General features: G+C 45.5%; 1 protein-coding gene and 1 long non-coding RNA gene across 6 annotated transcripts in view; one reads left to right on the forward strand and one right to left on the reverse strand.

The window, feature by feature from the left end:
- SCUBE2 (signal peptide, CUB domain and EGF like domain containing 2) overlaps positions 1-27,489 on the forward strand; it is a 162,896-nt gene that overhangs the window by 72,472 nt on the left and 62,935 nt on the right. For 4 of the 5 annotated variants that reach the window (XR_011024702.1, XM_068260196.1, XM_068260198.1 and 1 more), the window contains exons 5-11: positions 375-500; positions 5,292-5,408; positions 6,763-6,837; positions 9,485-9,601; positions 12,365-12,487; positions 12,934-13,050; positions 25,494-25,616. Coding sequence is in view for 4 of the 5 variants with exons in the window: in XM_068260196.1 (XP_068116297.1) it covers positions 375-500; positions 5,292-5,408; positions 6,763-6,837; positions 9,485-9,601; positions 12,365-12,487; positions 12,934-13,050; positions 25,494-25,616 (798 nt within the window). In the remaining variant the exon portion in view is untranslated. The remainder of the gene's footprint in view (positions 1-374; positions 501-5,291; positions 5,409-6,762; positions 6,838-9,484; positions 9,602-12,364; positions 12,488-12,933; positions 13,051-25,493; positions 25,617-27,489) is intronic. The other variant, XM_068260197.1, reaches the window with a different exon arrangement.
- The window catches only part of LOC137538181 (uncharacterized), a 209,781-nt gene continuing 207,051 nt past the window's right edge, over positions 24,760-27,489 (reverse strand). Inside the window, exon 5 of the long non-coding RNA XR_011024703.1 lies at positions 24,760-26,296. This is a non-coding gene — a long non-coding RNA (uncharacterized lncRNA). The remainder of the gene's footprint in view (positions 26,297-27,489) is intronic.

The raw sequence follows: 27,489 nt of genomic DNA on the forward strand, positions 1-27,489 counted from the left end.
ATGGCCACTGCCTAGAATAGGATTTTCTGCTTTTCCTTTGTAAAATTCACAGGAATCAGTATGTGGATAGCACAATACATCTGTTATTTAAGTAGAAGTAGTTTTTATCTACTTATATATGTGTTTTTTTATTTCTAGGTTAGCATGGGTGTCACTTGTTCTTTAAAGCCAAGGGGGTCCAAGGGACAGGAAGTAAAGGAGAATTTCATTAAGGACACAGGCAGCAGTATAAACCCCTCAAACACTTTCAAATAAAAAAAAAAAGTTGAAATCCTTTTCGCAGATTTTTAAAATAACATGATCATGTGTTGTGTTCTGTGTCTTTGTGTCTTCGGGTTACTCACAATGTCTGATCTGCGTCTTGTATTTCTCAGAAGGCCTGAGCTGTATGAACAAGGAACATGGCTGTGCCCACATCTGCAGGGAGACCCCGAAAGGTGGAGTGACGTGTGACTGCAGGCCGGGATTTGAGCTTGCCAAGAATCAGCACGACTGTATTTGTAAGTTGCCAGTATATGTGTGTATGCAGGATTATAGGGTTCTTTAGTGAAACACTTAAAAACAATGCGTTTTGCAGGTCTTAGTCCATTGCTTCAGGTTAAGTACAGCTTCTCGGAAGAGAAAATCTGCCACTCCTGAGGCACCATGCTTCACCTGAAAAAGTGGGCTTGGACCCGCAGGATGTGTTGTTTTAAGTGCTTAATTAACCTGCTGAGCGGTCTGGACGAGCTCAGCTCGTCCAACACCGCCAGAGGCTGCCGCTCAGGCCCTGCTGGGCCGATTTTTGTCAAATAAAAAGCAGCACACGCAGCCGGCACTTTGCCAGCCGCGTGTGCTGCCTGATCGCCGCCGCTCTGCGGCGATCCGCCGCGAGCAGCGGCGAAAAGAGGGTCCCCCCAGCCGCCTGAGCCCAGCGTAGCCGGAACAAAAAGTTCCGGCCAGCGCTAAGGGCTGGATCGGAGGCGGCTGACGTCAGGACGTCGGCTGACGTCGATGACGTCACTCCGCTCGTCGCTATGGCGACGATATAAGCAAAACAAGGAAGGCCGCTCATTGCGGCCTTCCTTGTTTATTCTGGGCGCCGGAGGCGATCGGAAGATCGCCTCCGGAGCGCCCTCTAGTGGGCTTTCATGCAGCCAACTTTCAGTTGGCTGCATGAAATAGTTTTTTTTTTATTTAAAAAAAACCCTCCCGCAGCCACCCTGGCGATTTAATCAGAACGCCAGGGTGGTTAAAGAACCATTTAGGCTAATTTCACACATGGTGCTGTGTGATTGTCCTGTTGCAGTAGAGCCCAGAGCAGGACAATCGCACCGCACAAGTTACCCTTGCACATTACCCTGCGGCAGAGTGCGCTGACTGGGTAATATGCATAGCTCCGCCCCTAGACACTAACCTGCTTCCTGTTGGACAGGAAGTACATCTCTGATTTTTGGCCAGTGGGCGTATGCATGCAGCACCGCCACTGCATCCATCTAAATAGATTGTTTCAGTCTAAATACGCCTCTGCGTTGTCATAACTATTTCCGACGCACCGTGGGTAGTGCGGAAAACTCGTAGGTTAGGGCCGTCAAGCACATCTGCAGGGGTTAAACGTTTCCCTGATAACTGATTTAATTTAATGGTTATCTTGTTAAATACACAGCGAGGGAATTTTTCCCGTTTCGTACAATTTTTCACGATTGTGGTCCTGTAAGGTTGCCATATTGAGAAAGGGGCAATCTAATTTTTTCCTTCTTTTTTACGGAAGTAAGTCGAGCATTAAACACCTTTTATAACTGCAGAAAGCGCAGATGTGCGTCCAATAATATGACTGAAAATTCTGATTTAGTAGAAGCGGCCATTTAGAAAATTGTCCAGAGGGCAGGGATTGTGAGTGGTACAGCCAAAATAAACAAGGCGTTCGTGCGGAATTAACCCATCAGGCGGCTTTGCGTAAACTCGTGGGCTAGCGGCGGCACGCAGTCTCTAAACACATCAGCAGTGCCGCTCCAGGGGTTAAACGTTCCCCTGATAACGGTTTTTAATTAATGGTTATCTTGTTAAATACCCAGCGAGGGAATTTCTCCGGCCTTCGGGTGAAAATTCCAGGCGCGGACGATTATTGAACCTTCTTTTCCGGAGGCCAATGTGCTAATTACGCTAATGACGGAGATGAAAGCTGGTTGATATTGTGGGGTTTGGGAAGCCAAAGAAAAAGATAACTCGTGCCAAAAAAAGGAGATCAAAACATCGTAAAGTTGGAGCGCTGCGCGCTGTCGCCCTCCAACAGCTTTTGTACGTCAGCGGCACTCCTACCGCGGCCTTATCTGCACAGCAACTCCGCTTTTGGGCAGAGTGCTTGTGAAATGCCAGAGGCAGGGGGGGCCCATGTTAAATAAACTACGGATGGAGGGGATCAATCAGTCTCGGATTACAGGCACTGTAAAGGGAGCGTATAGCGTGTTTTCAGCGAGTTATTATTACTGTACTGTTTACCTGCGAGCCTCTTTCAGCCAGTTTTTTTATGGGACGATATCTTGGCTTTCCCAGCTAGTGGCCATCAGTGTTCTTAAAGGACTTGTTCTGCATTAAAGTGGAAAGTTACTGAATGTAATTTAATGATTAAAATTGCCTATTTTAAAGTCTTTCTCGCCTTGATTTACATTCTTACATTAAAGAGGAACTTTAACCAAGGATTGGACTTCATCCCAATCAAAAGCTGATTACCCATTTCCCCCGAGAAATATTTACCTTTTCTCAAATAGACCATTAGGGGGGTCTGTATGGCTGATATTGGGGTGGAAACCCCTCCCACAGTGTGATGTCATGACCATGGTCCTGACAGTTTGCTGTGTGTGAATCTCGTTGCATTGTGGGAAATAGCAGCTTTTTTCAACTGCCAAGCAAGCAAGCAATATCTCCCTCTGTGCATAGAACTCTCAGTAATGAGCATTCTATACAGATCACCCTGCAGAACTAAAGATGTCACCACCATTGATACATTTCAGAATGTAAATCAGGGAGATAAAAGAATGAGCAAACACTGACTAAATAATCTATAAATGAATACTGTAAAAAAATAAGCATTGCCCGGGTATGTATTTGGCTGGTGTTGGCTCTACCCACTTTCTAACTCTAACACACAATTACTCAATGACCTAGTTTGTGAGCTTTGCGGTCTTTGGCATCAATAATTTGCATAGAAATTAAAGCTTTTTGTGGCTCCACCCCCTTTTCTGAATTTGAACCCCAGTCACCCAATGACCAACTGTACCAGGTTTGAGGCTTGTGCCATTAACAGTGCAAGAATGGCCGCAATTAAATATTCCCCTTAAAATGCCAAATGCAGCAACACTAGTCACCACAGAGGTGTTCAGAAGAACTAACCTTTTCTGCTATCTGAAGGGACCTTTCAAAGCCATGGTTGTGCCAGCCTTGGTGCACATTTCGCAATGCATGCCTGGCATCTTTGCACATGAGTGCGTAATGCGCACGTCATCATGCGCTGCAGTACCCCTGTTATTTCTGAGAGGTGTATTTTTCCTGTGAAGGGCGCACTTAATCCAGGTAACATAACACTTTTGATTAATATACCAGTTCTTTTTCTCTACCAACTTTAGCATTCGGGCCACCGAGGACCTGTTTGGGTTCTCGAGTGTGGACTCTTTTTCCAATTCTCCTTGCAATGCCTCTTCTTCTGTATTTTCTGCTTCCTCAGATAGAGTAGCCCACGTATACTATGACACGTGATGCTGAAGAAGTTTCCTCTTATACGCAGTGAGCAGATTCTTTCATTTATACCTGGAAACCTATAGCAGAGCTGTCAGAACGTTGAGCTACAGCAGATCCTTTTCCAAAGGAATTCCTATCATGGCTGCTCTAAAAGAACATACAATTATTTTTGATGATTGATTTCAGTCCCGTTCCACAGATCTTCTTGCATTGCTGCAAGTTGTATATTATATTCCAGTTACTTGAAGGATACCTGACCTGAGGCAAATCTACCTGAGGTAAGCACAATGTAATGTTCATGCTTGATCCCCATACCTCTGCACATTGTCCATTCCTCTCCTCATTCCCTCTGATCCCCGTAACCACGTCTTGAAAATTTTTACTTTGGCTACAGTCACATTTTCAAACAGGAATCGGCGGGCTTTCTGCGATTATCTCTCCCTTCCGCACCCTTAAAGTGCATCTAAACTGAGAAGAATATGGATTTTTCCTTTTAGAATAATACCAGTTGCCTGACTCTCCTGTTGATCCTGTGTCTCTAATACTTTTAGCCTCAACCTCAGAAAAAGCATGCAGTTCAGGTGCTCTGACTGAAGTCAGACTGGATTAGCTGCTTGTTTCAGGTGTGTGATTCAGCCACTACTGCAGCCAATGAGATCAGCAGGACTTCCAGGTAACTGGTATTGTTTAAAAGGAAACCTCCATATCCCTCTCAGTTTAGGTGCACTTTAAGGGGAGGGAATGGGAGGGTGATAGGAGGGAACCTCACGACAACCCTGCCTCTTCCTGTCTGAAAATTTGACTTTCAAGGAGTGATTACGAGGACCTGGGGGAACAAGGAGGGGAACGGACAAAGCCCAGAGGTATGTGGATGCAGGATGTACATACCTCTGTGCTTATTTGTTACTTGACCAACATTTGCCTTCACAATGGCTGTGAAAATCTGACAAATCATGTTTGGGCTAGTCCATCTTTCACGGGGCATACTCTAGATTTTATTCTTGTTCAAAAGCACTTTTTGAATGTCAGTGGCTCAGTCCAGCACCCAGAATAGTGTGCAAGTGAATGGGGGGCTGGCATCTTTGTATAGACCCTTTCCAGTGAGTGCTTTTGTAAAGGAGATACTGAGAATCCCCCATGAGGAGATGAACTAGTCCAAAATCTCAGATTTGTCAGATTTTTACTACTTACTGTGAGTGACAGCAATATAGGAAAAAGGAAATGTACAGTGCACTTCACACTGGGACAAATGTACATCTGTTATATATGTATGTTGACATTTATTTATTTCCCCCCCAAATTTTTTTATAATGCAAACTATATGGAGCTTGAATATGGCTAATCAAATTCACGTACTGGTTTTTGTTTTGTTTTTTTGCTTTGCCTCAGTTCTGAGCTGCATAAAATTTGCATGCATTTGCATCTCATTAACTGGTTCTGGTCTTTAAATCTCTTCCCATCAGTGATGGATTAGAGCTGTTTTACTGATCAGGGAATATTTGAGGGGGCTTATTTACCCTTTAAGCAGCTGCAAGGTTCTGGTGAGCTTACCCCATCTCTCTGCACTCTCTCCTCAGTGACCTGTATCCATGGAAACGGTGGATGTCAGCATACCTGTAATGATACAGACAGTGGTCCAGTGTGCACCTGTCACCCCAAGTACTCGCTGCAAACGGATGGAAGGACCTGCATTGGTAAGTATAGTCACCATTTCTGGGATGGGGGGAGGGGATTGTTGGGGGTTCTGTAAGCTTACAGGATGTATTATGTTGGTTTAGACAAGAGACAACACCCAGAGGTAAATCTTGCAGTGCCTTCCTCTGATCTGATCTCTCCCAAAGGAGCAAAGACAGTAGCTAAATGTGTAGAGTGGGAGAAAAGAGGACAGTCCTAAATCAATATCTGCAAAATTTAAGGTTATTATAAGAAACAATGCTAAATAACAAAGGTCCCTACACACGCCAGATGTAAATTGTTATTTGGAAAACGACTTCAACCAAACAAAAAAAATTGCAATAAATATACCGGTTTTTTTTACCCCCTAAGACCCAACAAGGTTTAGAGGAGGAAAGCCGCGGCCTCTGCAGAGTATTATTATTATTTAGTATTTATATAGTGCCATCATCTTACGCAGCGCTGTACAGAGAACATAGTCTTGTCTTGTCACTAACTGTCCCTCAAAGGAGCTCACAATCTAATCCCTACCAGTCGTATTATCGTATAGTGTATTTATTGTAGTCTAGGGCCAATTTAGGGGGAAGCCAATCAACTTATCTGTATGTTTTTGGGATGTGGGAGGAAACCGGAGTGCCCGGAGGAAACCCACACAGACACGGGGAGAACATACAAACTCCTTGCAGATGTTGACCTGGTTGGGATTCGAACTGGGGACCCAACGCTGCAAGTCAAGAACGCTAACCACTACGCCACCGTGCTGCAGCAGAGCGATTTTGTCTGGCCGGTGTGCTTCCTACTTTCTGTGTCCTTCTGTCTTCACCCTCGCTGGCACCTCCTTCTCTGTGATCTGGAGGCGTGTACAGAAGTACGCATATGCTCCCGGGTCACAGAGCGGGGGCGCCAGTGAGGATGAAGACAGAAAGACACAGACTGAGCACACCTGGCAGACTAATGTGCTCCTCTGCCGCTTTTCTGCGAAGGGCCGCGGGAGATCACTACTAGGCATGAGTGAGAACGCTCTTGTGAAAGCGAGAGTGTCCTGCAGAGCGTGGGAGGGGAGAGCAGGATATGTGGGGTTAACTCACCTGGCTACCACCTGCATTCCATTGCGTTCCACTTCCACATTCAGAGCCGGAACCTTCTCGCTCATCCTTGATCACTACTAGCTGGGGGGGAGCAAATGTTGGTACTCCTATATATGCTTTCTGTTAGAAGCACAGTGAGTGTTCTATATGCACATAAAACAGAGTAATCAAGCTGGGGTAATAAAGATTGCCATTAAACCAAACTGAAAGCCTTTTTCTCGACATGAGTGGAGTTTTCCTTTAAGCTGTTCTGGATTGACCCCCGTTGGTCTGTTTTACCCACCAGAGAAAGAGGAGTCGGAGGGCAATTCCACATCTGTGGCTGAGATGGACAAGCGGGTGAAGCGCAGGCTCGTGATGGGTAAGTGAGCTGTCACTGGGCAGCCTGTGTCACCTGTGGGGTAACTGCCTCTTGTAGTATTAAGATCCACTTTCAATTGGCAGCTTCAGAGGTTCCACTGGGGTGCATAATTTTTTATTTTATTTTCGAAGTGGACCTGAACTCTTGCACAGGGCAGAAGGAAAACACAGAGAAATGCACCCTTTATGTACTTAGAGAGTTTAGCCTGCCTAATTCCCCCTCATCTGTGACTAATCACAAGTTGTAATTGAATCTCTCATCTGGCTGCCTTAGCAGAGCTACTAATTTGTAAACTCAGGATGTTAACCCTATGTCTGCTTCCATGAAGGCAGGAAGAAGACACACTGCTGATTTATTGCAGGATTTGTATCAGCTGTAACAAAGAAATGTTTTTCTTTAAAGGTTATTATGCTGTTTATCTTTTTAGAGCAGAGAGGAAGTTTTAATTGAGTTCAGGTGGGCTTCAACACTGGGGCTGTTCATGCGATTATCACAATCTCCATGCTCAGAACACACTGAAAATATGGGCACTTTCCCAATACTACATAGAGGTACCTATACACATTTAGATTAGTGGTAGATCTGGATAAAATGTGATCTGTTTCAGAGATAGAAATTTGGTCTGAAGCTTGGTACACGTGCTCAATATTTGTTGTGAAAAAGAGCAATCGAAGGACGTTTTGCAACAAATGAACGGCGGCGGAGAATGGTCCTTCATTTGTCGCGCAATTGCCACAATGAGGACCCAGAAGTGCAAATTTCACCATACTTGTGTAGTATGAATGGAGCAATTGTTTATCGGTCAATATGGACCAACTAACCGATTATCGTCCGAAGCGATCCAACAGGACGGATCGGTCTGCATGGATGATAATTGCTGCCCTTTTACTGTCAGTGAGATTTTTGTTTTTCCATTATTGGTTGACCCGTCATTTATTGTTCGTTTAGAATGATGATCATCGAGGGTGTGTATGAAGCTTTATGTAGATGTCCCTGCGGGAAGCTTTGTGCTGTCTGATACAATACAGAGCTGTGCAGAACCTGGATTATACACTGATGTTGCGTACGTATGTGTACACTGCCGGTGAGTTGGGTGCAGGGCAAGCCGAATGACTGCTCACCCTGCTGCTGGTCAATTTCCCAGTGGCCTAAAATATTATTTCCCCTTCAAGTCATAGCAACTGGGAAGGAGAAGTAATTTGTGCTCCGACAATCTCTGGTATCCTGGATTACGCAGGGCGCACACTATAGTACTAATGCTCTAGCAGCACCCATGTCTGGCGCTACACGTCGTGCACCGAGAAGTACCTGCTTCCTTGTTGCTGCCCACGGACTTCACACTTTGGGCTGTTCCGTGCAGGATCAACTGCTAGAAGAACTGGCATTTCTGAGCTATACACAATCGATACTACAAGGGTGATCCTACCCACTGTATCTTTTTATTATCTCTCTGCATAATCGCCTCCTTTATTTAAAGTGAACCTAAACCGAACAAAGGCAAAGTTTTGTTTTGCTTACCTGGGGCTTCAACCAGCCCCCCGCAGCTGTCCAGTGCCCGCGCTGGTCCTCTATGATCCTCCGGTCTCCCGCCGTGGCTTAGTTTAGTTTTACAGTGACTGGGAGTCACAATAGCGTCCTGTGCAAGCGCAGGAGAATGGAGGATCATGAGGGGGGGGGGGGGGGGGGGGTTAGGGGGTTGATGGTCGAAGCTCCAGGTAAGTAAAACTCTTTTTCCTTTGTTCGGTTTAGGTTCGCTTTAATCATTTATCATATCCTTTGTTGTAGTAACATTACACTTCTCACTTCACAGTCATAGAGATTGGGTGGGGCACTTATGTTAATGCTGCTGAACAATCAGTTACTGGCATTCTTCAGAGGTGACAAGTGGTATAGGGAGTGTAGAGGTTAACCTGGAGGAGCTCACTATCTAATCTCTACTATGGCAATAGTGTAATATCCTACTATACCAAGCCACAATCAAACAAAAGTTTTATTGCTGTTTTTTTTCCCCAGTTGGAGTTACATACCCACATTGTCCTAGCCCAGGACAAAGATGTACTGGAATTTCAGAGTTTGGTCTTTAAAGTGTTATGAAACTCAGCATTTCCTCTTTGTTCTAAAAGATTATTTACAGCATAAAATCTACTACCACAAGAAAACAAAAATGGTAGCAAAGCAGCATTCAAATAGTTAAACACAGCACTTTGTTATTCAGTCAAAAGCTCCTGAAAGTTCTAGCCTCATCTGAGAAGGTGATAACATTATCTTTTGTTTACATTCCTTTGTCCGATGCATTTAGTAAACATTAGCAAACTGCCGATCCTGAGCTGTACCGAGCTGGGAAGCAGAAAGAGCTGAGAAGTGATCACTAGACAGATTTCAATATATAAATACAGCAGCTACGCTATAAAATGCAATGGCAGTTTTCAGAGCAGGTAAACTGTACTTTGGGAACTTGTAGACCTACATTATTATTTGTGCATACAGAAGCAAATATGGTTACTGAATGGGTAATAAAAAGTAGGGAAACACATTTTTATTGAATGTTATATCAGAGTTTTGTCCCATTGTAAGTAGCAGTTGAGTTTTTCTGCATGCATATGATGACTATTGATAATGGCTGTTTAATTGCTCTTCCCCTTGGCAGAAACCTGCGCGGTGAATAACGGAGGGTGTGACCGCACATGCCGGGACACATCGACAGGCGTACGCTGCAGCTGTCCCGTAGGATTCACGCTGCAGTTTGACGGCAAGACTTGTAAAGGTGGGATATATCCGGCAATCAGAGGCGATGAACAGCCGGCAGCGGTGTTGTGTTCCCAGGGAGGGGGGGAGGGGGGGTTTAGTTTGGAAGCATGTGGGGATCTGTGAGCCAAAAGCAGGCAGATCTGACCAGAGCCGGATGGGGTGTACTGTCAGCGCCGGCTGCGGTACCTGCTGCAGCTACAGTGATTTTATGGGAGCTGCGGTGTGATTAGAGGGAGCCAATGTGGTCGCCTGTATGTGTCTAATAAAGTTTATCTTAATTTTAAAGTCAAACTGCTCTAAAAAGAGAAATCTAGACTTTAAAAGGAAAATTGCAAAATTGTGCAATTATTCCCTGACAGCAGAAGTGGAAGCCACGGTAGCAAATGAAAGCCTTAAGGTGCACGTCAATTAAAGGACACCTAAAGTGAGAGGGACATGGGGCGTGCCATATTTATTTCCTTCTAAACAATACCAGTCACCTGGCAGTTGTGCTGATTTCTTTGGCTGTAGTTGTGTCTGAATCACTGAAACAGGAATGCAGCTAATCCAGTCAGACTTCAGTCATTCAGTCAGAGACCCCTGATCTGCATGCTTGTCCAGGGTTTACGGCTTAAAGTATTGGAAGCAGAGGATCAGACGGGGCAGCCAGGTAATGTGCATTGTTTAAAAAGAAATACAGGTGGCAGACTCCATATCCCTTTCACTTCAGGTGTCCTTTAAGGTGTCCCTACAATTATAGATTACCACCCGATGTGGCAAAATGATCAATCCCATACCATACACCGCACTTCGATATTGAATAGATTTCAGCAGGAAACCGATTGGAAATTCATAAAACTGCAGCATTGCACTGTTTGATGCAATTCAACGCTATTGCCTGTGGATCAACCACTGCTCCTGCTCCACTCCTAATCGAAGGAAATCTTCTGTCCTGTCCATTCCATGGCTTCAATCAAGTTTAGGTCAAAGTTGATTGATTGGACATGTTGGTGCAATCAATTTCTGGCACATTTGTTCAGAGGGATCGAATCTGCTCTGAATTGAATGGAAAATTTGATAAACGTATAACCACTTTTATGTGCAATGCAGCAGCTCCTGTGTGGAGTGGCAGTTTGTGGGCATTTTGTACACAGCACTTTATCAGTTACCACCACCTAGATGGGCCTTGGCCATGGACCACCTGTCAGACCGCTTAGTGCTGAACACAAGCACCTGTTAGGATACCCAGACTAAAGCTAATTAAACTCCTTTAATTTTGATTGGCCAATTATTTCCCAATTTTACTACCTCCATTTAGTATGAGGGTGAGCAGATGTTGAGTATATTGTGTAGATAAGCTCTCATACTACATAGGAGGGGGTAAAGTTGGTCAGTCATTTGCCAATCAAAATTGAAGGTGTGTACCAGGTTTAAGTTGATGGGAGGCTAAGCTGCGGGGCTGAGTGTACGTGTAAAACGGGTGCCGGAAATAGCCGCTAATAGACTATCGGTAAAATTACCAATATTTTACTTAATTCTGATAGTAAAATATTGGTAAGGTTTACTGATATTTTACTATGGACTAACCTAACCTTGCTCTAACAAATACTCTCTTTCTTGATGCCTTACATTAACCGATCCCCCATGGTGATGCCTAAGGGCTGAATCACACTGTGTGCTGCGCTGTTAGTTTTGGCGCAACGCACATTGTGTACGATCCATATGGCAACATGAAAGTGCATAGACTTTCATGTTACCATTCACACTACAGGTGTGAGTTCTCATGCGTTTCGATGTAACGCATGTGGGAACTTTTTAGTGCACCACGCCCGTTTCCCTATGGGTATGGCTGTCGACATCTGCGCTGCAGCGCACCACAACGTGCATTCCGTGCGATGGCAATGCATGCAAGAAATCGCGTTCATGCATGCGTTCTGTTGTGTGAATGAGCCCTAACCCAACCTCAAGGCCCGCAATGCCTAACCCTGCCTGTTTTAGTAAGAGGGCATTTTGGTCCTTTAAGGATCATACACACGGGGCACAACTGTCGCCACAAACACGTGGCACACACGTCTGGGCGACAGTTGCCCCGTGTGTATGAGGCGCGCACCCCGAACTGTCACCGGAGACAGCAGTTGCCGTGCGATTGAAAAGTTCAATCGCCGGCAACTTCTGTCTCCACAACTGTCGCTAGTCCACCACGCGTACTGCGTGTGTATGTGCGGACTAGCGATAGCTACCCACAGCCATAAGGGAGCTTACGGCGGGGGGACGAAACTTTCAGCGATAGCTGCCGCCGCGTCTCTGCCTATTGGGAAGAGACGTGTAGACGGCTGTTGCTCAGGCGGAGCTGTCGCCGAGCTGTTGCGCACACGTCTCCTGTGTGCTAGCAACAGCAACAACGGTGCCCCGTGTGTTTGAAGCTTTATAGACTCTTGCATACTCCTAGGAGTTCTGGTTCACTATGAGCTTGCTGGGCAATCTGTAGCACATCGTGTGAGATGTCCACTGATAGTTCTCATTCATGCATATGATTGTGGTTGCTTGCTTACAGCCTCCTCTTTCATATATGAGTGTTATATTTCACTTTGCCCGTGTGAAGTAGCATTGGCTATTTGTCCGGTGCAGAAATCTGGCCCTGTATACAGATAAGATGATAAAATGACTGGGAGAAGGGTAGTGCATGAGGGTTGAAGCTCTAGAAAATAGTTTCTGAGGCAGTGGAGCACTTTGCCATGTCTCCTGTTGTGTACAGCAAGGTAGCAGAGAGGAGAGGTGAACGCTCTGTCTGTCATTGCAGATGTTGACGAATGCCAAATCAACAATGGTGGGTGCGACCATTTCTGCCGCAACACGGTGGGAAGCTTTGACTGCAGCTGTCGAGTCGGCTACAAACTCTTGACAGACGAGAGGTCCTGCCAAGGTAGGCCGCCCAACCGGTGATTGGAGTCACATGATCACCGGCTGTTGAAGTCAAAATGGAATCCTACTTTTGTGGATTCAAATGCCCATTTACCACACAGGTGGTTGAGGTGGTGATGGGGGGAGGGGAGTAATGGGGTTATGCTTTACTGTGTGTTACATGTTTTGTTTTGTTTTCTTTATTCTGCGTTATAAAACAACAAGCAATCCAAATATGAGAAGTTGACATTTGTGTAATGTGCGTTTGTTTTTTTTTTGTTTGTTTGTTTTGTTTTGTTTTAAATGCTTGGCTTAAAGTGCCCCTTTGAGTGTTCTGAATTAAATTTCAAGGGTCGCTCCACCTGTAGTGGAATTACAGGCAGAGGCAGACGGACTTGTTGATTTCTTCACTTGAGTCTTTTCCTAAGTTGAACCGTTACTGAGAAGTGCGCTGTTTCCTTGTTGCAGATGTGGATGAATGCTCTTTTGAACGGACATGTGACCACACCTGCATAAATTACCCAGGATCCTTTGCCTGCACATGTGAGAAGGGGTACACACTCTATGGACTGACGCACTGCGGGGGTAAGTGCCTGCCTGAATGGGGGAGAAAGTGGGGTTGTTTTCCGTACCCCACCATCTGACAGGTCTCAGTTTTAAAGAATGCGCTTTGGGTAACCAATAGTGACTTGCAGGCTTTGCATTATGGGATGCTGTGGCTAGACCTCTGGTGGGAATATTGCACCAGCCTGGGTTTGGAATACACAAATCACTTTTATTGAGCACACACTGTAGAATACAGGACCAGTCTAGTGGGTAGTCAGTTTTGACAAGTCCACTGTTGTTTTATTATTTCCTGGTTTGGTTTGCAAAACTCTCTTCCTGTGTCAGAGACAGATGCTGCTGCTGCTTCGCTGAGAGAACTTTGAGGGCTCTTTTACACTGCAAATCCCAATGCGATTCTGTTGCGATTTTGCTGCGATCTCCACTGGGTTCTAGGAACACAAGGAGAAAACGCAGGAAAACATGCAGCATGTAGGACTTTGCAAAATCATATTGCAATCAAATTGTAGTAAAATCACAGGCACTGCCCCAAGTCTGTGAACCAAATATGCCCTCCAAGCAATGCTGGGAATACACGGCTCGATTCTGTGCCATTTAGATGGCTTGATAATTTCCAACACATCCGATCGACCCACCCGACCGTTTCGCCGCTTGATTCTGCATTGATGACAATGGAAAAAGATAAGAAAAATGAGAGAGAGAATCGCCTGCAGAATCGAGCAGCAAAATCGAGCCGTGTATGTCCAGCATAACTCCCCTCGTTATAACTGATCAGCCAGACAACTTCTTGCTGTGCTAGGGGGAAAAAAAGTATTTCAAGCATAAAACTTTTTTTTTTATATCCCAAGCAGAGTCTATTGTTGCTCAGGGTGACCTATTATCTTTGGATCTGTCAGTCAAAGCTGTGTCTCTGATCATCCCACTAACCAGTTCCATAGGCATAAATCAGATTTCTCACTAATGACAGAATCTCAGCGCCAGTCAGAGGTGTAGCTGCTGAGTTTTGAAAGCCCAAAAAAAGGTATGAATGACAAGATATTATTCCTATATAATTCACAGTCCAGTGACATTTTGGAAGGTTCCTTTAAGAAGCAAGAGCTCGTTAGCAGATCCGGCTGCAGCTGCGTGATGAGTAAACGGACAGCGGACGTTAGTGTTTACTGAGTGACTGTACAGAGACTCCATTATAGTAGAGTGAGCTGGCTAGTTACACCTGGCTTCTATACCTCTGCCCCCCATAACCCCCAGCTGAGGACTCATTCACACCGGCTTCTGGGCAGAGAAGTGTGATGTCATAGTGAGAAGAATACAAATGAACTTGAAGGGTTTGTTCCACTCCAGGCTCCTGTAAATAAGTATATCATCTTCCTATTTGTTTAGGACTGATCCATACTATGTGGGGTGTGGTGCGTTATAATCTGCTGCACACGGTGTGTGTGACCAAGAGAAACTCCTCAGACTTCCATATCATGATTCACACTAATGCCATGCAATGCATTTTTGTGCAGAGCACACATATCAGTAGCATGTGGAACTTGACGACTCAAAAAAATAAAAATATCGTTTTACTTACCTGGGGCTTCTGCCAGCCCCCTGCAGCCGCCTTGTGCCCGCGACATTACCAAATGATCCTCTGATCCCCCGCCGTGGCTCACTTTCGCTATCTTCAGCGTTTCCTCATTCGCTCTCCCATCGCTGGAAGCGTACTGCGCAGGCACAGTAGAGATTTTCTCGTACTGCGCCTGCACAGGGCGCTCCAGGCCACAGGAGTGTGTACAAGTACGCATGCGGCCAGGGCTGTACAGACACAGTGGGCGTTGTCTTGCAAATCGGCAAGAATGAAAGTGGGCCACGGTGGGGGACTGGAGGATCGTTTGGTAATGTCGTGGGCAGCTGGCAGAAGCACCAGGCAAGTGTGAAACCACTGAACAGCAGTAGCTCAGTCTAACTGCCAAATCATATGCAAACGCATATGTTTCTGCATGTTGTGCACTAAAAATTTGCTAAAGTAAAATGCAGAGCAGAGGACAATAGTGTTAAAGGACAACTGTAGTGAGAGGTATATGGAGGCTGCAAAATGTATTTTCTTTTAAACCATACCAGTTGCTTGGCAGTCCTGCTGATCTATTTGGCTGCAGCAGTGTCTGCAAAATATCAGAAACAAGCATGCAGCTAATCCAGTCAGATCTGACAATAATGTCAGAAACACCTGATCTTCTGCATGCTTGTTCAGGGTCTGTGGCTAAAAGTGTTAGAGGCAGAGGAGCAGCAGGACAGACAGGCAACTGGTATTGCTTAAAAGGAAATAAATATGGCAGCTTCCATGGCTTTCTCGCTTCAGTTGACCTTTAAAGGGGACCTGAATTAAGAGGAACATGGAGGCTGCCATCTTCATTCCCTCATGAACAATGCCAGTTACCTGGCTGTCATGCTGAGCTTTTGGCTTTAGCTGTTTAAGTCCCCCACTGCACTCCTGTTGCCGGGAGCATGAGAACTCCTCATGCACCTTCTAATATTTCCACAATTTAGACCTTCAGCAGAAGGGTGTGGAACTTCAAGTGGGTGGTGAGGTGTTGGCATTGGCCAAAGCTGTTGCCACATGGGGGCGCACTGTAGTGAATCAGCAGGGAGGTGTTTCTCTGGAAACTCTTCTGACACAAGTTACATATGTGCTGGTGAATGGGCAAAGTCCGCTTGTCCAGAAAAATGTTCCCCTCTGCTCTTTATGTCCCCTCTTAACTTTTCCTCTGTCCACTTGCTGCCACTTCTTCGGGACGCTTTGAAGTTTGCTCTTCGCTTGCCGCTGCTCCAAGAGAGCCTTCCTTATGGTCTTGGCCAGCCGGGGTCCTGTCATTTCACATTCTGGCCAACCAAAGTCCAGAAATGTAAATTAAGCAGACGTTGTCCCCGTATTGACACTGAACTGGCCAACTTTGGGATCGGGCCGTATCACACACACACACACACTCACGATACTTTACCTTTAAGAAATCATTTATTTTGGCAATGATTTTCTTTTGCCAGCTGTACAGGGTTAATCTGTCCACCTTTCGAAGTAAAGTGTTGATGTGACCGCACTGCAGACGCTTGTGGTAAGGCGTCCTAACCACCATCAAGTCATAAAGTGCCAAAAATATAGTTATTTAATGCCAAGCGGTTCCTTGTGGTGCCGAGTCTGTCCGTCAGCCTCCATTCACTCCTCCGTCCCTCAGCGAGCTGGAAAAGGTTTGGTCCACATGAGAGCCTTCATTGTTAAAGGAAGGACAGATCCTCTCCACTGCCGATCCTAGAATACTCCCTGAACTTTTCCTGAGAGTTTAGTGGCTTGGAAACTTGGCCAGGGAGAAGAGCCCACTTTATTTAGTTGTATTTACTCCCCTGTCACACTTTCCAGTATTTTTCCGGAACTTTGAGTCTCGGGATTCCCAGATTAGGGAGCTTTGTGCTATGCCTGGAAGAGGACATTCTAGTGTAAAAATGTGCCTTACCTTTCTGAAGGTGCCCGTAAATATTTATAGATGGGCAGCCAATGTGGATAGATCCCTCTCTGATCAGAATTATTATTCATTTATTTATATAGCTCCAACATCTGCCGCCTGATGGTCGCTCCAGGACTCCCCTCACCCTCATGTAATAATTTTCCCCAAGGGCAGAGTACTCTTGGCAGTGGAGCAATCTCACCTCTCTGGCCAGCATACTTCCTCCTATGTCCTTCCATCTTCTTCTCTCCTCAAACCGTTCTCTGTGACCCAGCCGCAAAGTGCCCACTACTTGTAGACGTAGTTTGTAAAGGGAGCGGCCCTTTTATACCCGCAATCTATCGGGTGAATAGTGTTAGGTTTAGCGTTTAGTAAAATATCAGTAAAACAGATATTTTGCTATAGGAATTACCACTGTTCAATTTTCTACTAGCGGCTATTTCTGTGAGCGCTATTGGGAGACCTGGGGGGGGCGTCTCCGGCGATTTGTGTACCACTGCGCCCCCACTCTCTTTAGCACTAGCTCTTCTGTCCAGTGTGCGTTTTTTTTGTTTTTCTTTTTTCAGCTACCAGGTCGGCAGATCTTGAACTGTTAAACTTGTTATCTACTTCCTTCATTCAGATATGTTTTTCTCAGGCACACAGGAGTTTTGTTCTCTCTAATTAGTTATCAGTGACAGTAATACAATTCTGGCTGCATTTCAGTTACAGAGAAAGTGTCCATTTACAGACCGGAATTTTAAGTCTTGTACACATGCCCGACTTATTAAGGTCCGTACACACGCCGGACTGGAGGCAACGACTGGTCCATCATCACCTCCCGCTGGGTGGGCGTTGTTATAAACTGTTCTTATCACCTTGCTTCGACACCATCGTCTCACAGACTGTGAGATCACTTGACTCTCCACACAGCAAACAGTAGATAGACTTTCTCAGGCTTCTCCAATGTTTCCGTTATTTATTCAAGTCACAGAAAGACAGATAGATACAGTCATCATATCCTAGCTATGCAAATCTTCATGTTGCATTATAAGCTCATGATTAGACTCCCTGCGGAAGTCTATCAGGTACCTTCTTGCTAACCTACGTTCCACTAAACTACCTATGTACAGCAAACATTATATCAGATTACATAAAGGAAGAACATGCTTAGAGGTCCAAGTCGGCCTTGCGAGCTAGTGCAGAAGGAAGAAGCAGAAGTGAGTTCTCCATCGCTCGCTCCAGATTTAATACCGGCTAGGAAAGAGTTAAATATGACATCATCTTCGCCACCCCCTATATCAGTCTATTGGTGGACCCACTCATGGTGTCATCATACCCGCCTACTCGATTAATAATCAATGAGACATTTGACATACATGCAGGAATGTGAATATTTACAAAACATGACTGATGTTTATTGTTCCAGGCCCAGGTCAGGGAGACCTGCGGCCTTGTTCAGAACAGCTTCTTGGTATGTTCTAGTTCTGCTGACAGAACTGCAGATTTTCTCTCTTCAGAGAAAATCCCCTTAAAGGGCAGGTCTGCTCATCAAGCCTTTTTGACTAACTCAGTCCAAATAACTGAGGCCTACTTAAATTATAACAATCCCCCCTAAAACGGCTTGACCCGCAGATCCCAGCGTCTGAACCTCCCAGTACCTGGTTTCTTTCGTTTATGTTTCACTTTTCGATGTTCGTGCTCACACAACTTCTCTGCTCTCGGTGGTTACCCCTGGAAGAGAGAGAGCAAGACCTCTTGGTCTTCCTGTAACCAGGCTCTCGGGGGAAGCCCTACTTCTAAGTCCCTCAATACCACATGCTCAGCATTTGCGTCACTTGCGTATCACTCACAAACTTGCATGACCACAGAAAAGTGAAACTCGTTTGGTTGTTACAAAACGGAGCAGTGCCAGGTGCCTTCTAAAAGAGCGCCTTTATACAATCAGCTCCTAGGTACTACTAAACCTATACCCGTAACCCTGTTGATCCCTTAATTTAAACTATTGGTTCAGTAGATTGTTTATGAGGCACCAATCTCTGGACCAGGTTAATTTATTTTACGGAATTTTAACCCGCAACCTCACCTGGACAATGATGCCTAAAGTTGTCATCCCCATCCAGACGACCAGTGGGTGTAGAAAGAACTTTGGAACTGCAGATGCCCCGTCCGAGTGTCCCTGGAACATCACCGGAACCTTTGTCCACCAGGGCAGACTGGAACTCACCTGCTCATTTTTGTGTTCTACCTCGTTAAGATCACCTGTATCATGGTGAAATCTTACCTCTAACTTAGTGTACTGTTTGTTTAACCTTTGTAACAAAATGTGGTCGGCTTGGATCAAAACCTGTTCCCCTTTGTCCCATGTCGTGTTCTCTTTCAGGACGGGAACTACCCGTGAGGCTTTGACCTTCCGAGTTCTCTTAACAATTTGAGAAACAACGTCATCAAACCTGGATGACAGGATCCATATGGGATCTCCACTCACACAATATGTTCCCCTTGGAAACTCCCCCTTATCGGAACAATTATGAGAATATACCTTGAATGTATCATTAGACCTTATGTTAAAAAACCAAACCTTTCCTTCAGCCACCGGAACTATCGGTTGGGCTTCAGGGTGGATCTTTTGAATGGTAGCCTCGCATTCTGCGTTATTGAGCCTGCAGGCTTCTTCACTAAATTTGGCTTGCCCCGGCCAACGCAGATACTTCTGCAAGAATTGCCCGCATGAGGACAACTCTACTTGCTTCACCTCCCCGTCTAGCACCAAAAAAAGTTGACCTCTCAGGTCCTGGTGTAAGACACGGGTTGAGGTGGGAACTAAGGAAGTAGCGGTGCCTAAAGGAATGTTGCACCGTTTCCATTTGTTCACCCAAACATCTCGAAGCTGCCATGCAAAGGATCCTTCTCCAGAAAAATTAATATACCTCCCCTTGTCCAATCTCTCGCTGACAAAATATGTCCCCAGCTGTCCTGATTGGACCTCTTCCCCCCTTACATCCTGAGGCACCATATGTACCTGAGGTCGGGAAGACTGTACTCTCTGCAATCTTTCGATTAAGAGTACCTCTTCACTTACCCAACTATCCTGAGGATAAGCTGCTGCATATGGACTGTGTAATATCGTCCCCTGTTGTGACCCGTGTGGTGTGAATGGGGTTCCCTGTGTGGGCTTTCCCTCCCCCGGGACCGCTCTCCCCACCCTCTTTGTCACCTGGAAATGTGGCTTGATCTAGATTTTTACTTCTTGTTTCGAGAACCACCCACCCTTGGCTTTCCAGCCTTTACGTGTGTATAGTTGTTTTAGAGGCACTCTCTGTTGGTAGCTCCAGAGTGTGATGTTGTCCCCTGCGTCTCTCTGGTAAGAGAATTGACGCCTCCTGCTCGTTCCTCTCCAATCTGGAACCATCTCACTCTGCATAACCAAGACTAGGTACCCCTGAATCACACACTCCACCTTTTGCATGTACCCATTGTACTGCAATGTACCTTTTAACAAACCTTTGGATCGGTGCATCGATTCTGGGAGTGTGGCATTCAATAGCAGATTTACACTGCCATTAAATTCCCACTGCCCGCACACTTGACCCTTCAGACCTTTCACCCACCTTGTGCCATGAAATTTGCTTTCTCCTGGCACAAGTGCTTCTTTCCTCCGTCCCTGCATGGTCCATCTGTGCCAAGCGGAGGGAGGTGTGAAAGGATCAGTACCTTTGTCACCCAACATTAACATGCTTGGGCCTTGCATTCTCATTAACCCCTTATTATACATGAGAATGTCCTCTCTTCGTTCTCCTAGGACGGAATGGCAACCTAGGATCACCATCAGCATGGTACTCTTCATTATAAAAGCACCACCCTGGGAAAGAAAAACATTAGCACTTTGCATTATGCTTTGCTCCGACAGTTTTGTTAGTCTCTTTCCGATCTCCGAAATCTCGTGTTTTAGTCTCTTTCCGATTTCAGGAATCTCGTGTTTTAGTCTCTTTCCGATTTCAGGAATCTCGTGTTTTAGTCTCTTTCCGATTTCAGGAATCTCGTGTTTTAGTCTCTTTCCGATTTCAGGAATCTCGTGTTCCTCCAAGCTTAGATCGGCATCTGGAACCTTTCGCTTATCCGACTGACATCTCCATCTTTGCTGCCAGCACTGCATCTGTCTCAAATCCATATTGCCAAACACCTGAAATCGAAATACGAACAAATCAATTCTTATTAATGATTTGGGATTCGCCCTGCGGCTTGTACTCTTTACACTTTAGATTGATCAATATATATCGTAATTGATCTCGTTGCTTTATGGTTCTCATGAACTCTGTTTACTCTTATTGGTAGATTGGAGTTAAACTTCACCCCCCTACCTCAGTACTATCCTCAGTACTTACCTGTTTTAAATATGCTCCCGCGGACTTCACCTTTGGAAGCTCGCTTCACCTTTGGAAGCTCTCACCCCATTGCAGCTCACTCCACATCCCCCCTTATCTGTCCATGCGCGGCCGTCGCATGCACAGATTACGGATGCCACACCTGTTGCTGCTTTGCAGGTGAGCCTGCAATGCTCTTACTCATTATCGCATTTACTTATCTAGAACTTCATTGCGATACCAGCTCTGCTAGAAGTTCTGTGTGTTGTACCCTCTGATCAATGTTTGCCGTGCCACCACCTAAACTACCAAAAAAAACTGGCTGCCTCCCTGTAGGAAGGAGCACTTTGCACTTAAACTACACAGGGTGCAGGGCTAAGCATACCAGCGTCACATGCCTGTATGCAGATCCCTGAATGCCCACTTGGTAGGTAGCCACATGGCAAACACCGTACTGATACACTGTCACTCTGTAAACGGCAATTTTATCATCTGTATAATTGCCCCATGAACTGTTGTCAGTCCTTGTTCTTTGTGCTACAATTGATAGGAGCTGGAAAAAACATATTTGACCAATCAGTGGACGAAAAAAAAACGCACACAAAAACAGCTCCAGCCCAGCATAGACCTCTCAGTCCAGCTCTGGCCCTGTTCATGACAAAACCGGAAAAAACTATACCGCTCTGCAGAAGCGGCGACGGAAACCCGAATTGGTCAACTCCCTTTTTTCCAACTCCGGCACCCCCTGATGCACTGTCCCCCCCTATACTCTACTGGGAACTCATGCTGCACCACCCATTAAGGTGCCCCACTTACAGGAATAATCCCATAAGCAACCCAGTACAGACCCTTTCCTGATCTGCACTGCTACGTGTGTCCCCGCACCTAGCTGGGAAACACTTCCTATTCTGGCATTCCTTTCCATGGACCCAGGAAAAAGCTCTGGGGAAATACTTTGAGAACCGAGACACACAGGAGAATGTCTCTGTATTTCTACCCCCCTTCCTTTCAGCTGCTCTGCCCGGAGCCGCGAGCACAGCCTGACGTGACGTGGATCCCCCAGCCCCTCCTCCCCCCCTGCCATGACGTGTGGGGGCCATGACTCACGGGGGCGGGCTCTCTCCACTGCCGCCATTTTGAGTCCTGGACTGCCAGCCAAGATGGCTGCTCCCATAACAGCCTCTCGTTCCTATACCTTAGGAAAGAACAAAATCAAATAGAACATACATTTTTTTATGCATAGTTACACACAGCATCTATCCACAGTGCCCAAAAATCAGCCTCAGCATTCCTTCACGTCTCAGCTGTAATCCGAACTGCAATCAGACATACGGATCCCCAGAGACGCAGGAATCTTTCTCACTCTATCACAGACATAACTAAGAACCGCCCGAGCGAGCTATACGACTCCAAACCACTGTAACTGTTTTAACTGTTAGCATCCCAGCTCGAACTTCAACACAATACAGACATTGAAAAAACATGTTAGCAGCAGCACCGACTGGAAATGCGAGAAACGTGCAGAACATCTCACAAACAGAAAGACACTCGCTTTCCTCCTCTCTCCCTCTATCCCCTCTCTCCACAACTCATCTGCAGCTTATCTCAGCCATAACTCAGAACTATTACAGCGCTATTACTGAGACGAACAACAGACGAGCTGGCTGAACAACATAACAGATGCAGATATTTACAAGCATGTTAGCAACTCTGACTGGAAATAGATAAGCTTGCACCTCTCACTACGCTCCTCTCTATCACCTCTCCCTCACATCCAGTACTAACAGAAGCACCGCTGGCTTATCTCCTGCTGCGGGGGACCCCCCCCCCCTTTTTCCCAGCCTCCGTAGAGACGGGGAGAGAAGAGAAGAGAGAAAAAAAACCCAATCGACTTCTTTCCAGCAAAAACATACCTGCGACAAATGCAGAGATAACCACTCCGTAAATATACAACAGCCCGCAGCCACCATGCTGCAATTAACACAGAATATACACATTAACACATTATCCTCCTCTCATACAATAAAGATAATGCAACACAACAACGTAAAACATACTTGCCTGAGCAGAAGACTTTGTAAGCCTGCGAATTCGACCAGCTTTTGGCAACTTTCCACGACACTGAGTGGATCTCTGGAACTACTGAGCGTCAGCTCTGTGTACCCACACTGGCTCAGCGGATCAATCTCCAGCGGCAGCTGCCAGCCGGCCTCGGAGCCTTCCAGTCACCTGTGATCCGGTTTAGGCTGTGACTGATGTGCACTGTCAGTCAAAGTTTAACATCCACGAGTGTCGCCGCTGGTTCTCTCGAATTGCAGCTGTGTGCTTGGCTCCCGCACACTCCCACTTATCAGTATCAGCTTGATAAGCTTTACCGTCTGCGTCCGTCTATTCCGCTTGCTTTGCTGTGGAATATCTTGAAACCACTTTCTTCGGCCCCGGCCCCGTCTGCCTGTATAGCTAGGCAGGGAAGGATTTCAGGCACCACTGTTATAAACTGTTCTTATCACCTTGCTTCGACACCATCGTCTCACAGACTGTGAGATCACTTGACTCTCCACACAGCAAACAGTAGATAGACTTTCTCAGGCTTCTCCAATGTTTCCGTTATTTATTCAAGTCACAGAAAGACAGATAGATACAGTCATCATATCCTAGCTATGCAAATCTTCATGTTGCATTATAAGCTCATGATTAGACTCCCTGCGGAAGTCTATCAGGTACCTTCTTGCTAACCTACGTTCCACTAAACTACCTATGTACAGCAAACATTATATCAGATTACATAAAGGAAGAACATGCTTAGAGGTCCAAGTCGGCCTTGCGAGCTAGTGCAGAAGGAAGAAGCAGAAGTGAGTTCTCCATCGCTCGCTCCAGATTTAATACCGGCTAGGAAAGAGTTAAATATGACATCATCTTCGCCACCCCCTATATCAGTCTATTGGTGGACCCACTCATGGTGTCATCATACCCGCCTACTCGATTAATAATCAATGAGACATTTGACATACATGCAGGAATGTGAATATTTACAAAACATGACTGATGTTTATTGTTCCAGGCCCAGGTCAGGGAGACCTGCGGCCTTGTTCAGAACAGCTTCTTGGTATGTTCTAGTTCTGCTGACAGAACTGCAGATTTTCTCTCTTCAGAGAAAATTCCCTTAAAGGGCAGGTCTGCTCATCAAGCCTTTTTGACTAACTCAGTCCAAATAACTGAGGCCTACTTAAATTATAACAGGCGTTCCAACGACAGTCCGGCGTGTGTACGCACTGTCGGCGGACTGATACGGCTGTTTCTGAGCGATCCGCCTGTCGTTGGAATGCCCACCCAGCGGTAGGTGACGACGGACCCGTCGTTGCCTCCAGTCCGGCGTGTGTACGGACCTTTAAGTTGGCTGAGGCGGCCGATAACAACCATCTCAGCCAACAATCAGGCGTGTGTACGGCAGCTGGCCACCCTTGACCCGTGAGTGATCTGCCGTGCAAATTTACTCGACCCTCAACGCTGGTCAAAGTGACAGAGGAAGCCTGCACATACAAGAGAAGGCCATAGAAACTCCATACAGTGTCATGGTCGGGAAAAAATCTGGAATTTTAGTGTAGGAAGATCAGATTGCCAACTACTTAGTCTCTGATCTGCTTTCATTATTTAAACCTACACTACACTTTTTTAATGATATAATTCATAACGCTCATCGGTGTGTATGCTTGCATGGATATCTCTGCTTCTCTCAAGTGAGATTGCTCAATAAGTAACCTTTTAATAGGGTCCAGAAATATAATTCAGTGATGTCTCTGACCTTCTCTTGTTCCCATCTGTTACCTTTTGTACCTTCTGCAGTACAGGTTTAATTTAGAGCAGGGGTGTCCAATAGACAGTGGCTGAAAATAAAAACTTAAACCAAGTTGAGGGTCAACATTGATATTTACTGAAAAAATGGATTATGGAGGTTTATTACTTTAAGTTTTGTGCATCCCCACATATGAAATGGACTAATCAACCCCATATATAAAATGCACCAATAATCCCCACATATGAAATGGACTAATCAACCCCATATATAAAATGCACCAATAATCCCCACATATGAAATGGACTAATCAACCCCATATATAAAATGCACCAATAATCCCCACATATGAAATGGACTAATCAACCCCATATATAAAATGCACCAATAATCCCCACATATGAAATGGACTAATCAACCCCATATATAAAATGCATTAATCAACCCCATATATAAAATGCACCAATCATCCCCACATATGAAATGCCTAAATCGCCTCCAAATATGAAATGCAACAATTACTCTAAATGGAAATGAAAATGACTGTAAATGCAGTAATTACCCCATATATGAAATGCACCAAACACCCCTGTATATAAAATGTACCATTCTTAGGCATGAAATGCACCAATTACCCCCACATATGAAATTCACCATGGAGACACAAACTACTGTAGAGTAATCTAACCATTGTGGGGGAAAAGGAGGCAAACTACTGCAAAGAAATGTCACCATTGTGGAAGGGGGACAAGACACAAACTACTGCATAGAAATTTTCACCGTTTTGGGAGGGGGCGAGACACAAACTACTGTTTGTAATCAATCATTTCTATTTCATATTTTGTTTAGACATCAATGAATGCAGCATGAACAATGGCGGCTGTGAACACATCTGTGTCAATACGCTGGGCGATTATTACTGCCAGTGTCCCCCTCGCTACAAGCTACACTGGAACCGCAAGGATTGTGTGGGTAAGAGTCTGTTTCCTCATTCCCTATGGGTCTACCACAGAAGAGCCCGGCCCCCAGCTCTGACGATACACTGTACTGCCATGTGACGCAGGTTGATTCTGGAGAACTAAAAGGCTCAGCATGCTGCACTTATATATTTGGGGGGGGGGGCAAAATGTCATCCATATTAGGTTTGATCACTTCAACATCACTGTTACCTCAAAATATCGTGTTTCCATCATGTATCAAATTTGTACCATGTGAAAAACAGGAGATACTTCATACTTGCATCTTTTCTCATGTTGTGGATGCTCTACATGCATGTTGTGTGTATGTGTTTGCCATTCTCTGTGTTGCATAAAACTTCACTAGAGTTGTTCTGTGTTCCACCTTTGCCTGTTGACGGTTCTTGCATTGCATGCTGGGAGGTCCGTCTGCTGCCACCATTTTGTTCAGGAAGTAAATGTGTTGTGAAGGCTGAATAACTCCCGCATCTCATCTGAGTCCTCCACATCTGGTTGCAGCTCCATCTCTTGTCTTACTTAACCCTTTACCGTCTGTGTAGTGATACTTGTAGACTTCATTGTAAATGTCATTAATGTGACCAGGTCCATCCATATTGTAACTGTGACCCTTCATATGTTCTCTGGCGAGGTAAGGAGGTTCTGCAGTCTCTGCTTATAATGCTGTAAGTCATTAGACTGAGATATAATGGAGATAATAGGATTTGGGGATTAGTATGATCACTTTCAGTGTTGTGGTTGAACTGCATATATCACAAATTCGTCATTGAAGAATTTCTCTCACCCACATCCATCCTCTCTCTGTTCTCTTTTCCTCTGTCACTTGTATATCTGTACCCTGATGCTCTCTCCTAGGCTCTGACTGCTTTCTGTGTATCTATACCCATCTACTACCTCTTTCTCTTTCAGATACTCTTGCCTATACTCTCACTGGTCACTTTATTAGGTACACCTTGCTACTATTGGGTTGGACTCTCTGTTGCCATGAAGGACAGCTTGACCTGAGAGGGAGATGGAGGCTGCCATATTTACTTCCTCTTAAACAATAGCAGTTCTCTGGCATTTTGCTGATCTTTCATGCATCAATAGTGTCTGAATTAAACAAGCATGCGGCAAATGCAGTCAAACTTAAAGAGGAACATTAACTCAGGATTGAACTCCATTCCAATCAGTAGCTGATACCCCTTTCCCACAAGAAATCTTTACCTTTTCTCAAAAAAGATAATCACGGGTCTGTATGACTGATATAGTGGTGAAACCCCTCCCACAGTGTGATGTCACGACCATGGCCTTGACAGTGTCCTGTCTGTGAACCTTGTTGCTTTGTGGGAAATAAAATCTGTTTCCTACTGCCATGACATTTGAATTGTTTAAAAGAAAAACAATATGGCCGCCTCCATATCCCTCTCAGGTCAGTTGTCCTTAAAGAGAACCCGAGGTGTGTTTAAAGAATGTTATCTGCATACAGAGGCCAGATCTGCCTATACAGCCCAGTCTCTGTTGCTATCCCAAACCCCACTAAGGTCCCCCTGCACTCTGCAATCCCTCATATATCACAGCCGCGCTGTGAGGCTGTGTTTACATCTGTAGTGTCAGTCTCAGCTGCTCCCCCGCCTCCTGCATAGATCTGGTCCCTGCCCCCGTCCCTTCCCTCCAATCAGCAGGGAGGGAAGGGATGCAGGTAGGGACTGGAGTTCTGCAGGAGGCGGGGAGAGCAGCAGACTAACACTATAGAGATAAACACAGCCAGCTCTGACAAGCTGTTTGTCAGCAGCGTGGCTGTTATTTATGAGGGATTGCAGAGTGCAGGGGGACCTTAGGGGGGTTTGGGATAGCAACAGAGGCTGGGCTGTATAGGCAGATCCAGCCTC

Source organism: Hyperolius riggenbachi, chromosome 11 (assembly GCF_040937935.1).
Source record: "Hyperolius riggenbachi isolate aHypRig1 chromosome 11, aHypRig1.pri, whole genome shotgun sequence".
NCBI lineage: Eukaryota > Metazoa > Chordata > Amphibia > Anura > Hyperoliidae > Hyperolius > Hyperolius riggenbachi.